The sequence below is a fragment of the Sinocyclocheilus grahami genome, unplaced genomic scaffold (genome assembly GCF_001515645.1).
Source record: "Sinocyclocheilus grahami isolate Dianchi unplaced genomic scaffold, SAMN03320097.WGS_v1.1 scaffold307.1, whole genome shotgun sequence".
Classification (NCBI taxonomy): Eukaryota; Metazoa; Chordata; class Actinopteri; order Cypriniformes; family Cyprinidae; genus Sinocyclocheilus; species Sinocyclocheilus grahami.
The window spans coordinates 257,562-271,336 of record NW_015505486.1 but is presented as its reverse complement, the minus strand read 5'-3'; the positions used below and the strand labels follow the sequence as shown (position 1 = coordinate 271,336).

Here is a 13,775-nt window from a genome sequence, read left to right as displayed (position 1 = left end):
GATAGATAGATAGATAGATGATTGATAGATAGATAGATAGACAGACAGACATATAGATAGATAAATAGATAGAAAGACAGACAGACAGACAGACATATAGATAGATAGATAGATAGACAGACATATAGACAGACAGACAGACAGACAGAAAGACATATAGACAGATAGACAGATAGACAGATAGACAGATAGATTGATAGATAGATAGATAGATAGACAGACAGATAGATGATAGACAGACAGACATATAGATAGATAGATAGATAGATAGATAGATAGATAGATAGATAGATAGATAGATAGATAGATAGATAGATAGATAGATAGATAGATAGATAGATATATAGATAGATAGATAGATGATAGACAGACAGACAGACAGACAGATAGATAGACAGATGACAGACAGACAGACAGACAGACAGACAGACAGACAGACAGACAGACAGACAGATAGATAGATAGATAGAGAAATTTTTCAACCAATTAAATGTTTTGTCTTGACAAATTTTGCTTTTCCAGTTAAAAATTTATTTGGATTTCAGTACATTTGACTTCTTCTTTGCATTATAATTCCAACTGCAATGCAGTTAAGTTCAGTGAACAATGTGAACCCTCCAGATGCCAGGCTCTTCAGAAACCTGGCTGGCCCACATTCACAGATGGCTTTTACGTTTGTGCTGATGCAGGTTGATTAAGCATATATTACTTGAGCTGAGCTGTCTGTCAGCAGCCAGCGAGGAAGGCTAACGGATGCCCAAGCAAGTTTCAGATAAGCAAATAAATGCCAATGGACACCCGAGAACAAAATAATTACGTTGTTTAGCTGTAGGGGCCACTAGTGGGATTGTGGGAAGGGATGACAGATGAGCTGGACTGCATGCAGACAAGCCAAACTTCACTTCTAGAGCTTTCCAGGCAAACTGCATAGCAGCAAGTGCACTACACTGTATGCTGAATGAAGTGCTGATGCAGGTTGATTAAGCATATATTACTTGAGCTGAGCTGTCTGTCAGCAGCCAGCGAGGAAGGCTAACGGATGCCCAAGCAAGTTTCAGATAAGCAAATAAATGCCAATGGACACCCGAGAACAAAATAATTACGTTGTTTAGCTGTAGGGGCCACTAGTGGGATTGTGGGAAGGGATGACAGATGAGCTGGACTGCATGCAGACAAGCCAAACTTCACTTCTAGAGCTTTCCAGGCAAGTGCACTACACTGTATGCTGAATGAAGTTTTTTTTATCTATGTTTTTGTCTCTTAAGTCCCTTATGCTCACCAAAGCTGTATTTATTTAAAATACAGTAAAAACAGTAATATTGTGAAATATTTTTTACAATGTGGAATAACTGCTTTCCATTGGAATTTATTTTAAAATTCATTCCTGTTATGCAAAGCTGAATTTTCAGCATCAATACTCTTCAGTGTCACACGATCCTTCGGAAATCGTTCTAATATGCTGCTTTGCTGCTCAAGAAACATTTCTGATTGTTATCAGTTGAAAACTGAATTTATTTTTTTTGTGGAAACTGTGATATATATTTTTTTCATGGTTCTTTGATGGATAGGAAGTTCAGCATTTATTTGAAATATAAGTTTTTGTCACTTTTGATCAATTTAAAGCATGTCTTCTTATGCAAGTATATTTTGATGCCAGCACGTCAAATTATACTCCAACTTCAAAAGATACGATATGATAAAATATGGTACTACCATACATAATGTATGGCAGTACTAGGATTTTTACGCACCACTAGCATCCTGAGGTAAATCTTTATTTGTTCTGCTGTTAAACTTGCATAGAAAACAGTATAAAGCAGAAGTGATACAGTGTGCTGTTGGGTGCATAAGGGCAGCTGCCCACTGCTGGATATATTTAGGATCTGTTATCTCTTTTATCAGCATACACTCTTAAAAATAAAGGTGCTTCACGATGCCATAGAAGAACCTTTTTGTCTAAATGGTTCCATAAAGAACCTTTAACATCTGAAGAACCTTTCTGTTTCACAAAAGGTTCTTTGTGGTGAAAGAAGGTTCTTCAGATTATAAAAAGGTAAGAAAGAGATGGTTCTTTAAAGAACCTTTGACTGAATGGTTCTTTGTGGAACCAAAAATGGTTCTTCTATGGCATCGCTTGAAGAACCTTTTGAAGCACCTTTATTTTTGAGAGTGTATAATCCAACCATTTGGTAGCCATGTGTCCATCATTGAAGCTCCAGCTTGTTATGAAACCAGAGAGTCCCCGTATACACCAACACCGTTGTGTTATGAAACCAAGGCTACATTACACTTGACCATTGGCTAGTTTTATTTTTAGATTTAGTACTCTAAAATAAGACCGATGATTGTTAAAAACTTGTACATTGCTACTTTTGCATTGCAGTTCTTTTGAACTTTCTATTCATCAGCAAGTCCTGAAACAATGTCTCACGGTTTCCGCAAAAATATGAAGCAGCACCACTGTTTTCAGCATTGATAATAATAAGAAATGTTTCTTGAGCAGCAGACAATGGTTTGATTTCATTTTTAAAACTGATACTCTAGAACAGGGTTCCTCAAATCTTGCCCTGGAGGGCTAATGCGCTTCAGAGTTTAGCTCCAACCCTGATCAAAGTCACCTACCTGTGATTTTCTAATGATCCTGAAGACATTGATTAGCATGCTCAGGTGTGTTTGATTAGGGTTAGAGCTAAACTCTGCAGGAAAGGGGATCTCGGGGGCCAGATTTGAGGAACCCTGCTCTAGAATAAGACTGATCAAATTGTCAAAACAAAACGGAAATGTAATTATAAATGGGATACGTAATGGATGTTATTGTGTTCTCTCGTCTCCTTCCTCCAAAAGAGATGTCGTGCTGTTAATATATGAGGAACTTGTAATGAATGGCAGCGCTGCTAAATATAAATGTGGAGGCACAGTGTCTTCCCATTAGGCGCCATTTATGTCTTCGGTCTTGATAAGAGGAGCCTGGCAGGAACGCCCTGAGGCATTGTGGGTAAATATCTATGAACAGAGGGGGGAAGATTGTGGCATGAATATCAATAGTCTGACATTAATAGTACAACATACCCTGATGAGAAGTGTGCTAGACAAATGTCGACAGCAGATAACTGTATTCATAACAGCTAAGATAAAGCATTAGGCTACAAATGCTGTTGCTCATGTGAATTATTAAATTTGTGTTACGGACATGAATGATAACTGAAATTAGGGATTTTAACACTGCGCTTAACCCCGGTTTGTTGTAGTTCTAAACCCGGGTAACATTTCACACTTGTAATTTAGATACGGTATAGCACCGCTTTTTACCCATGGTTATGAAATCGGCTTTTGCGTTTTTAACCCACATCGCAATGCCAAACGTGTACAGTGTGAAACGTCAGAAAAATGTGTTAATAGATTTGGTTCTGAAATTGTAAATAAAAGCGACTGATTATACTGTTAAGGCCCGTTCACACCAAGAATGATAACTGACTATAACGCTAACTATGTTAGCTTCTACACTAACAAACGACAATGTTCTGTTTTTTATGCGCAGTTTTGTCGTCTGCCACTTTACATTTTTGAGCTCTTTAAAGTTAGCCGGATTCTGATTGGTTGACTCAGTCGATGATATGTTCTTCTGTGTTGTTATCGTTATAGTTGTGTTGTGAAATCTGCTATTCTTTTACATACTTAAAACTATATCTTTGTTATTATAGTTATGGTCCTTGGTGTGAAGAGGCCTTGTGCATTTGTTATTATATATATTCTAAGACAAATTACTACAGTCTGGGCCAGCCATGCACATTTGGCCATATTAACTTTTTACAAGGTGTTTTAAAGTCTGTAAAACTCTTTGTAAATCCTCGTTTATCCATCCAGAAAGCACACAAATAACAGATAGCTTGTCGATGCGCCTTGGCAAAGACTAAAGGGACTAAAGAACCTTTGACTGAATGGTTCTTTGTGGAACCAAAAATGGTTCTTCTATGGCATCGCTTGAAGAACCTTTTGAAGCACCTTTATTTTTAAGAGTGTATGTAAGTTATGGCAACATTAATTCTGTTTGTGGAGGCAAAATCACATAATTTGTTTTTACAATCACAGCAGTATTTATCTGGCACAAAAACCTTCAGCTAAACTACTTTTTGAGCAGCTTGGAGGCTGCGAAGCATGAAACCATGATGAGTCATTGCTGCTTGTGAATTGAACTCACCATAAACGTTTAACAATGGATTATTTAGTCCATATGTCACATCAGCTACCAGGAGAAAGTTTTTGTCTGACTCTCAGGATCCGTTCCAAACTGAACTACTACCTCAGAAAGGCACGTCGATGTTTTTAGGTTAGTTTACATTACCGTCTCCTCTCATTTCCTTCGCAAACACTTTATCCACAACACCATCTGCAGTCTTTCCTCTCTGCGCTCTGCCCCTGTGTCTTGTGGTGGATGTCATACTCAGCTTTCGCTCTTTGTTTGTTCTCTGTTTCATCTTTCAGCTGCTCTGCAGAGGCTGAGGAAGATCTACCACAACTCCATCAGGCCCATGGAGCAGGCCTACAAGTACAATGAGCTGAGACAGCATGAGATCTCAGGTACGGTCAGCCTGGTGTTTGTCTACTCGCAAAAAGTATTTAGCTCTCAATTTAAGATGTATTTGAACTGCATATAAAATGTTCACATAAGCTAATAAACTGTGATGCAATGCATATTTGTCAGTCATACATAAATGTAATGGGTAAGAAACAGGGTTCTTAAGATTTCTGCACTCAAAATCAAATAGATGCAAATCCTCAAAAATAAACTATGCCATGATTAAAAATTACAATTATTTAAAAAATATATTTTTTCCAAATGCATTTATTTAAATTGCATAGAATCAGAATTATTACAGTTAACTAAAACCATAAAAAAAATGGCTGCAATATAACAAAGAGTGAAAAATTTAAGGGGGTCTGAATACTTTCCGTACCCACTGTATATATATATATTAGCTTGTTGCCAAGGATACATTTCTCATTTTTATTTAACTTGATGTTTTATAATAACTAAAAGTAAAACTAAATAAAAGTTAATTAAATCTATATAGATAGACCTATTTAAAAAAAAAAGTAGTAAAAATGGCAAAAACAGCTTTAACTAAAATGAAAATAAATAGGAAATAAAAATTACAACAAATTACTAAAACTTCAGCTGAAGATAAAATAAAAACTGAAAATATATATTAAATAAAAATCAATAAAAACTATATAGATAAACAAAAATCTAAAAATGACAAAAGCACACAACAAATTATTACAATTTTAAAATTAAAATGAGAACTGAAAATATCAAAATAAAAACATCAAAATAAATTAATAAATTAAATTTATTCAGTTAAAAAGTATGAACATGCAAATATGGCTATAGCTGTGGAACAAGCAATATTTAATTAGTTAAAATATATGAGATTGAAAGAAGTAAAAATGAATAAGATATGAAGAGTTTGTTTCCAAAACGCGATAAATTTCTTTTTTTTTTTTTTTTATTGAGTTCCCACCAAAATCAGTATTGTATCTGGTCGGTATTGAAAAGTCAATTTTAAATTTTACACAAAATGCGATATGTGCCGAGTTATTCTGTCATGTTTTCTCCCTTTCTTTCCAAACCGCGACAAATCTCCCTTCTCTGCAGAATGCGATATATCCGCTCAACCAATCACAGCGCACCATTCCACTCACTCTAGACAGTAACTGACAAGCTACACAATGTCACTTTCATAATCGCAGATGAACCGCCTTCAGTTATGAATGCGATTTTGCGTAGCTTGTCAGTGAACTACGGCTCTGTGTAGTAAATGCGCTCCATCTGAAAGCACGTGATGGAGATTTACTACTAATCACAGAATCACAGGATTTATAGTGTTTTGGAACCAAACTCTTCATATATAGACATACTTAAAAACTATCAAAAACTAATAAACATTACAACACACACACATACTAAAACCTTAACTAAAAGGAAAACTGAAAATATGAAAATAAAAACGCATTCAAAATATTAATAAAAACTATAATAGTATTTCAGCGATACTAAAATAATACTGTTTCGAATCAGCATAAATCGATTCACTGTGAAATTACATTTAGAGTGAACATGGCTGAAAATGTCTATAGCTGTGGAACAAGCAATATTCAATTAGTTCAAATGTACGAGATTATTGCGTTATTTATGATAATTCATAAATAAAATCCAGAATTCTTACTCGTTTCGTATATGCATGCCTGACAAATATGCATCACATTAAGTTTATTAGTTTGTCAAAACTGTCTAATCTAAATCGATGGAAATTTTATATGCAAATACATCTTAGATTTAGGCTAAAAATATTTTTTTGTGTGTAGTTTAGCATTATATGAATGTTGATTGGTTATTCATCTCCATCATCCAAACCATCCCACTGTGCATTCAAGCTGCCTTCATCATATTCATAAGGAAGAACCTATAAGGCTGCTGTGTCAAATTTCAATGTCTTTCATTAAAATACTAATTTTGAATTACCTGTCCTAAACTTGCGCTATTTGTGTTCCCGGCCCAGTAATTTATTGTTGCTCGCAGCTTTATTTAAACATGCAACAGCAAATGTGGTTCTTTCCTATGAGTATTTCATTTCACTCACAAAGTTCCAGATACATAAGAGCTGGTAAATAAAAACCTCTAGACAATGAACTGCAGGATTAATCGAGGCTAAAGGCTCTTTTCGTTGGTGTATCCGAGTATCGTGGCTTCTTTGAGAGGTTCGTCATTCCACAGCTGTAGCACTGGTGCTCGTCCAAGGGGGGCCAGAAACAGAGGAAGAAAGAAAGAAAGAGAGAGAGAGCGTTCAAATAGAAAACACAAGGCTTTCTTATTACTGCCAGAGGAACGAAGCCTCCATCTGAAAGCAATCAGGAGTTTCTCAACAGCCCTCGCTTTATATAAGACCTCGATGTGCTCCAGTCCTCACAAGTCTGTTCAAAATTCTCATGAAATACCCTCTGTTTTTAATTATTTATACAGTAATACCTTATAAAAGAGGAGGTTCTTCCGGCATAAATTGGGCTTTTGGATTGAACTGAACTTTTGAGGTTTTGACTTTCAGCAATACTTTATCAAAAAACAATATCCGAAAGAATAAGTGGCAGAATTGATAAACATTTACACTTATAACTAACACTTAAAGCACTTTCACTAAATAAGTTAGGCCATGTTTTTTTAAAAAAGTGACATTATTAGACCTTTAATTTTGGATTTTTGCGTAATGTTACTGTTAGTTATCAGACTTTTTTAGTTAATTTATTCATTTATACCAGTACATTTATTCATTTTTACTTTAATTTATCTTTTATGCACATTTATCTCATTAAAAATATAACTAGGTTGAATCTTAGAAGATGTTCAGATCACATTTCACCACAAAATAAAAAAAATAATAATAATTTAGATGGTAACGCAATGTCCGATTTCAAAAGGGTTTTCACAGGATGGATCTTGGGCTTCTAAGCTTTCAAATGATATATAATTTATGATTATTACTAAAAGATTTGATAGAGAAAAAGGACAACAACAACAAAAAAGCGCCAAGCGTCCCACAGGTGGGACGGTGACAGTTAAGGGGTTAAGGATTTTTTTTTTTGTTGCTTTATTCTATGATGAACAAGTCCATTACTGTTGTATAAAATATCTCATTCCCATTACTGTAAAACTGTAAAAACATATTATTACATATTTTTTCATGAATAAATACAAAAAAATGTGAGGACAAATTAAATTCAATGTAAAATTTGGAAGTAAAAAAACTAAAAATGTATTTTCAATTTTTATTTTATAAACCGCGTAATCTTTGTTTTGGGTACAACTTTGAAAAATCATTTTTACAGTTGTATAAATACTTAATAAATGAAAAATTATTATATATATGTAATCTTCACATTAAAATAAAGAAATTTAGATAATGTATTACACATACAATATATACAAATATAATAATGTGAATGTAAAATATTACTTTTTGGGTGAAATATTTTCAATGTATTCTTGGCAGGTTTCACAAATGTATTTATTTCTGTGTTTAAAACAAGATGAACATATTAATTAGATCTTTTACTTACCTTAGTTTCCCAAGATTAACCCATCACATTTACATATAAATATGATTCATTTTTGTGTAAAACAAGACAAAATATTCATTTAAATTATATATATTTTTTTACATTTATTCATAAGAATAGGATTTGCTGCAGTGTGGGTTCAATCTCTTCTAGAATTCTTTGCATCTGGACGAGCATCAATCTTCATCCACACACATTTCAGCTCATCACATACTGTCTCCCGCTTCACAGGAAAAGTGTCCCTTTCTTTCCTCCTCCTCAGCTTCTCTCTTTGGCCCCTTCACATTCTCTTTCTCCTTCTTCTCTCTTCACTTTTCCTCACACTTGTCATTTTCATCCCTTTCTCCTCCACCGACATCACCCGTCACTAAACAGCCTATCCTGGACGCACACTGGGGGATTCTGCCACAGGTGGGTATGACGGGGCACTTCCCTGCATGGCACTGCCTGCGTCTCTGATCCCCGCCAGCTAGCGCTCATCTGCCCAATTACCATCAGCACTGAATGAGCACTAATTACAAAGTGCCATTATATGTCAGCGTGTAGCATTGCTCAGTCGACAGTCAGCCACTGCAAAGAGCAAAACTCTATTGGAGAATATAAAACTAACAGACGAATTTGGTGCTTCAAAACATCCAGTGGCAACAGTTCAACCAGCAGATTTGGGTGAAAGTCTAGATTTGGTTCAGCTATTTTTCTTCATCCAACTAATCAAATTGTCTAATTGAATTAATTCTGAACGCTAATCGAAGTCTTCGTTTATGAGGATAATTTGATTGTGCCTATTGTGAGATATACGACTGTGTTCATTGTATAAAGACTGCGAAATGTGGGTTGCACAAGTTTTATAGAATGGTGTGTGCGATAAACAGTGCTTGGTAATTATTCATGATGTATCTGTTACAAACGTTTGGGGTCAATAAGATTTTTATTCAGTAAGGATGCATTAAACTGATCAAAAGTTACAGTGAAGACATTTATAATGTTAAAAAATATTTCTGTTTTTAATAAATGTTGCTGTTCTTTTGAACATTCTGATTATAAGACAAGCCTCAAATACAAAGTGCATCATGGTTTCCACAAAAATATTAAGTAGCTCAATTGTTTTCTACGTTGATAAAAAATAAATGTTTCTTGAGCAGCAAATCAGCATATTAGAATGATTTCTGAAGGATCATGTGACTGGAGTAATGATGCTGAAAACTCAGCTTTGCATCACAGGAATAAATTACATTTGACAGTAAATTCAAATAGAAAACAGGTATTTGAAATTGTAATAATATTTCACAATATTGCTGTTTCTATTGGATTTTTGATCACATAAATGCAGCCTTGGTAAGCATAAGAGTTTCAAAAACATAAAAAAAAGAACAATTCTTACCCACCCCAAAAATTTGACTTGTGTTATGACGTGTCTAGTAGATGACGATGTCTAATTTGATGCAAAAAAAAAAGAGCCAGCAAGGGATAGAAGTACAATCTGTTTAATATGTTGCACTGTTGTGTATGTGGGTGTTAATTATTCAGCCGACAAAACACAAGTCGTGCAAATTAGACAAAACCTAAAGACAGCACATATTGAACGGTCTGTACTTCCGTTCCGTCCCGTCCCTCATAGCCTTGATTTTATTTGCATCATATTAAATGTATAGCATCTACTCTGGCTAAAGTTCATTGACGTATCAGTGTTGGTTGCATGTGCAGGCCTTGCATGACCATATGGGCGAGTTACTTGTCATACGATTGGATACTTATATCAAAATTGACTTGCACTAATTGCAATAAAGATCCAACACTCTTAAAAATAAAGGTTCCAAAAGGGGATTTTCGATGCGACAGAAGAACCGTTTTAGGTTCCCCAAAGAACCTTCCAGCTGTTAAAAGAACCATTTTTTCTTAGTGCGAAGAACATTTGAATCATCTCAAGAACCTTTTGTGCATTTGAAAGGTTCCATGGATGCTAAAGGTTCCATCAATGCCATCAATAAAGAACCTTTATTTTTAAAAGTGTAGAGTCTCATGCGGTGTCTGAAGGTTTGATGGTGGCATTTAGGTTATCTTTATTGTGCCTGGGTTCAGAAAACCTACATCTTCTGAGCTGCTAACCGAGCTCCTCGACCTCTACGCCGCTGTAGAGCTGGAGGGGCCTTGAGTGATTGTGTCTGCCCTGTTCTGGAGTACTTCATAGAAATGACATTCTCTGCAATTAATTAAACCCAAATTAGTTTCTTGTTCTAAAGACCTCTTAGTCTGTCCTCTGGCTTTACAACAGAAAAGTTGAAGTGAGTGAAACGGCCTTCATTCCTTCATCTGAGCTCTTAAATAGGCATTCGTTAGATACAATTCAAGAAATCCAAGTTCATTGTAAAACTTATTTTTCCTTATCTAGAATGGTTTTGATGAAATGTACAGGGTTCAACAAAAAATGGCCATATAAAGAAGAGAATCTACATGCATTCACACAACAATTTAAAGACTTGTTTTGGGTTTCTTGATGATTCTGATTTACTCGCACTAATGTCGACACTTAACGATGCTGCATGGCACATTCATCACTCATTATGATAGCTGTTTCTGCTTGCTCTTCCGCAAATGTGCACCCCAGTGTGATGGTACTGAACGATGAAACCCAGTTAATCAGCAATAAGTATAAGAAACAAGCACCAGTAAAAAAAAAAACCCTTGCAACATCATTTTCCCTTTGACAGATGGAGACAAAGTTTTCAATAATGACCAATTCATTATTGAATATTTACATTCATACACTCATAAAAATAAAGGTTCTAAAAGGGGGTTTTGCAGTGATGCCACAGAAAAACATTTTTGGTTCCTCAAAGAACCTTTCAGTGAACAGTTCTTAAATAAACCATGTTCAAGTGTGAAGAACATTTGAAAAATCTTAAGAATCTTTTTGCACTATAAAGAATCTTTTGTGGAAAGAAAAGGTTCTATGGGTGCTTGAGGTTCTTCATGGAACCATCGATGCCTATTAAGGACCTTTATTTTTGAAAGTGTATTAATATTATGATTTCGATTTGCTTTATAAAAGAGAAAAGGGGCTTTTTCATTCATGGTAGATCTTGAATTGTGGTTCTTGCCCTTAGTCTCAAATGTTTTAATAGTAAACGCCATTGTTCTCCATCTCTCTCTCTCTCTCTCTCTCTCTCTCTCTCTCTCGCTCTCAAACAGATGGAGAAATCACCTCCAAACCCATGGTGCTGTTCCTCGGACCCTGGAGCGTGGGCAAGTCCTCCATGGTCAACTATCTGTTGGGTTTGCAGGACACTCCTTACCAGCTATACACGGGTAAACTGTCGTCTGTGCTGCTTGTCAAGTGGTTTTCGGTATTAAAGTATTTTATTACAAATGTGTATCATCTTCTGTTCATCCAGGTGCTGAACCCACTACCTCAGAGTTTACCGTCATCATGCACGGCGAGAAGATCCGCACCGTGGAGGGCATCGTCATGGCCATGGTGCTGTTCCTCGGACCCTGGAGCGTGGGCAAGTCCTCCATGGTCAACTATCTGTTGGGTTTGCAGGACACTCCTTACCAGCTATACACGGGTAAACTGTCGTCTGTGCTGCTTGTCAAGTGGTTTTCGGTATTAAAGTATTTTATTACAAATGTGTATCATCTTCTGTTCATCCAGGTGCTGAACCCACTACCTCAGAGTTTACCGTCATCATGCACGGCGAGAAGATCCGCACCGTAGAAGGCATCGTCATGGCTGCCGACAGCTCTCGCTCCTTCTCCCCGCTGGAAAAGTTCGGCCAGAACTTTTTGGAGAAGCTGGTTGGCATCGAGATGCCCCACAAGCTCCTGGAGAGGGTCACATTTGTGGACACGCCTGGAATCATTGAGAACCGCAAACAGCAGGAGAGAGGTACAAACTTCTCCATCATCACCATTGATTTCTGTAATTTCATGGTTCGTATGGGTCCTTAAAACCCCAAATTGAAGGTCATAAAAAGTCTTAGATATGTTAAATGGGGCAGTCTTTATTACCATTTTAAGAGGTCTTCAGTTTAAGAGCTGATCATTAAACTGATTCATTAAACTGATTTCATTAAATGCAAGTGTTGCTTGTTCTACAGGTTCACAGTTTCAGAGTAGTTGTCAGTCAATAATTGCATGCATTTATGACTATTTATGATCTACTGTTTATGAATTATGACAATGTTTAGTGCATTTTTCCCCCCCATCATCATCTGTTCTGTTCGAATGAGCAGCTGGAAGTAGTGACACATAGACATTTCAATATAAGAGTCCCGGTGTATTTCAGGCTCTTTTATGTTCTTTTTAAGTTCAGAGTTATTTATACAATCTTTTTCTGGTTATTATGGCATGTTGGTTACACACAAAAAACATATTTTACAGGAAGGGAATCATTATTGAACATATTCAGTGTATAGATTTGACTAGTTCAGGTATATAAATATATACAGGTGCATCTCAATAAATTAGAATGTCGTGGATAAGTTCATTTATTTCAGTAATTCAACTCAAATTGTGAAACTCATGTATTAAATAAATTCATTGCACACAGACTGAAGTAGTTTAAGTCTTTGGTTCTTTTAATTGTGATGATTTTGGCTCACATTTCACAAAAACCCACCAATTCACTATCTCAACAAATTAGAATACTTCATAAGACCAATAAAAAAAACATTTTTAGTGAATTGTTGGCCTTCTGGAAAGTATGTTCATTTACTGTACATGTACTCAATACTTGGTTGGGCCTCCTTTTGAATGAATTACTGCATCAGTGCGGCGTGGCATGGAGACAATCAGCCTGTGGCACTGCTGAGGTGGTATGGAAGCCCAGGTTGCTTTGCTAGCGGCCTTCAAGTCATCTGCATTGTTGGGTCTGGTGTCTCTCATCTTCCTCTTGACAATACCCCATAGATTCTCTATGGGGTTCAGGTCAGGCGAGTTTGCAGGCCAATCAAGCACAGTAACACCATGGTCATTTAACCAACTTTTGGTACCTTTGGCAGTGTGGGCAGGTGCCAAATCCTGCTGGAAAATGAAATCTCCATAAACCTTGTCAGCAGAAGGACGCATGAAGTGCTCTAAAATTTCCTGGTAGATGGCTGCGTTGACTGTAGACTTCAGAAAACACAGTGGACCAACACCAGCAGATGACATGGCAGCCCAAATCATCACTGATTAAATGTGAGCCAAAATCATCACAATTAAAAGAACCAAAGATTTAAACTTCTTCAGTCTGTGTGCACTGAATTTATTTAATACACGAGTTTCACAATTTGAGTTGAATTACTGAAATAAATGAACTTTTCCACGACATTCTAATTTATTGAGATGCACCTGTATATAAATAAAACCTAATAAAGAAAAAAAAATTGTAACATGAAATAAAATAAAATGTTTACTAAAATAAAATTATATATGTATATATAAAATAATAAATAAATACTTATTTTATTTCAGCTAGCCAAAGCAACATTTTATTTTTAATTTAAATTTAGTTTAACTGAAAAAAAAATATATATATAACTATAGAGGTAACTAATAAAAATGACAAAAACACACAACAAAATGACTAAAACTTTCAAATTAAAATGAAAGCGTGGGAAAAGAAAATTAAAACTAATTAAAAATATTGTTAAAAATATAATAGCATCTTAGTAATGTGGCAA

The 13,775-nt window shown here is 35.6% G+C and overlaps 1 protein-coding gene across 1 annotated transcript in view; it reads left to right on the top strand.

Annotated features, from left to right (window-relative positions):
• Positions 1–13,775, top strand: part of LOC107601542 (sarcalumenin-like) — a 24,269-nt gene that overhangs the window by 8,987 nt on the left and 1,507 nt on the right. Inside the window, exons 2-6 of the mRNA XM_016293777.1 lie at positions 4,483–4,578; positions 8,488–8,523; positions 11,302–11,327; positions 11,588–11,678; positions 11,765–11,998. Of these exons, the coding sequence (XP_016149263.1) occupies positions 4,483–4,578; positions 8,488–8,523; positions 11,302–11,327; positions 11,588–11,678; positions 11,765–11,998 (483 nt within the window). The remainder of the gene's footprint in view (positions 1–4,482; positions 4,579–8,487; positions 8,524–11,301; positions 11,328–11,587; positions 11,679–11,764; positions 11,999–13,775) is intronic.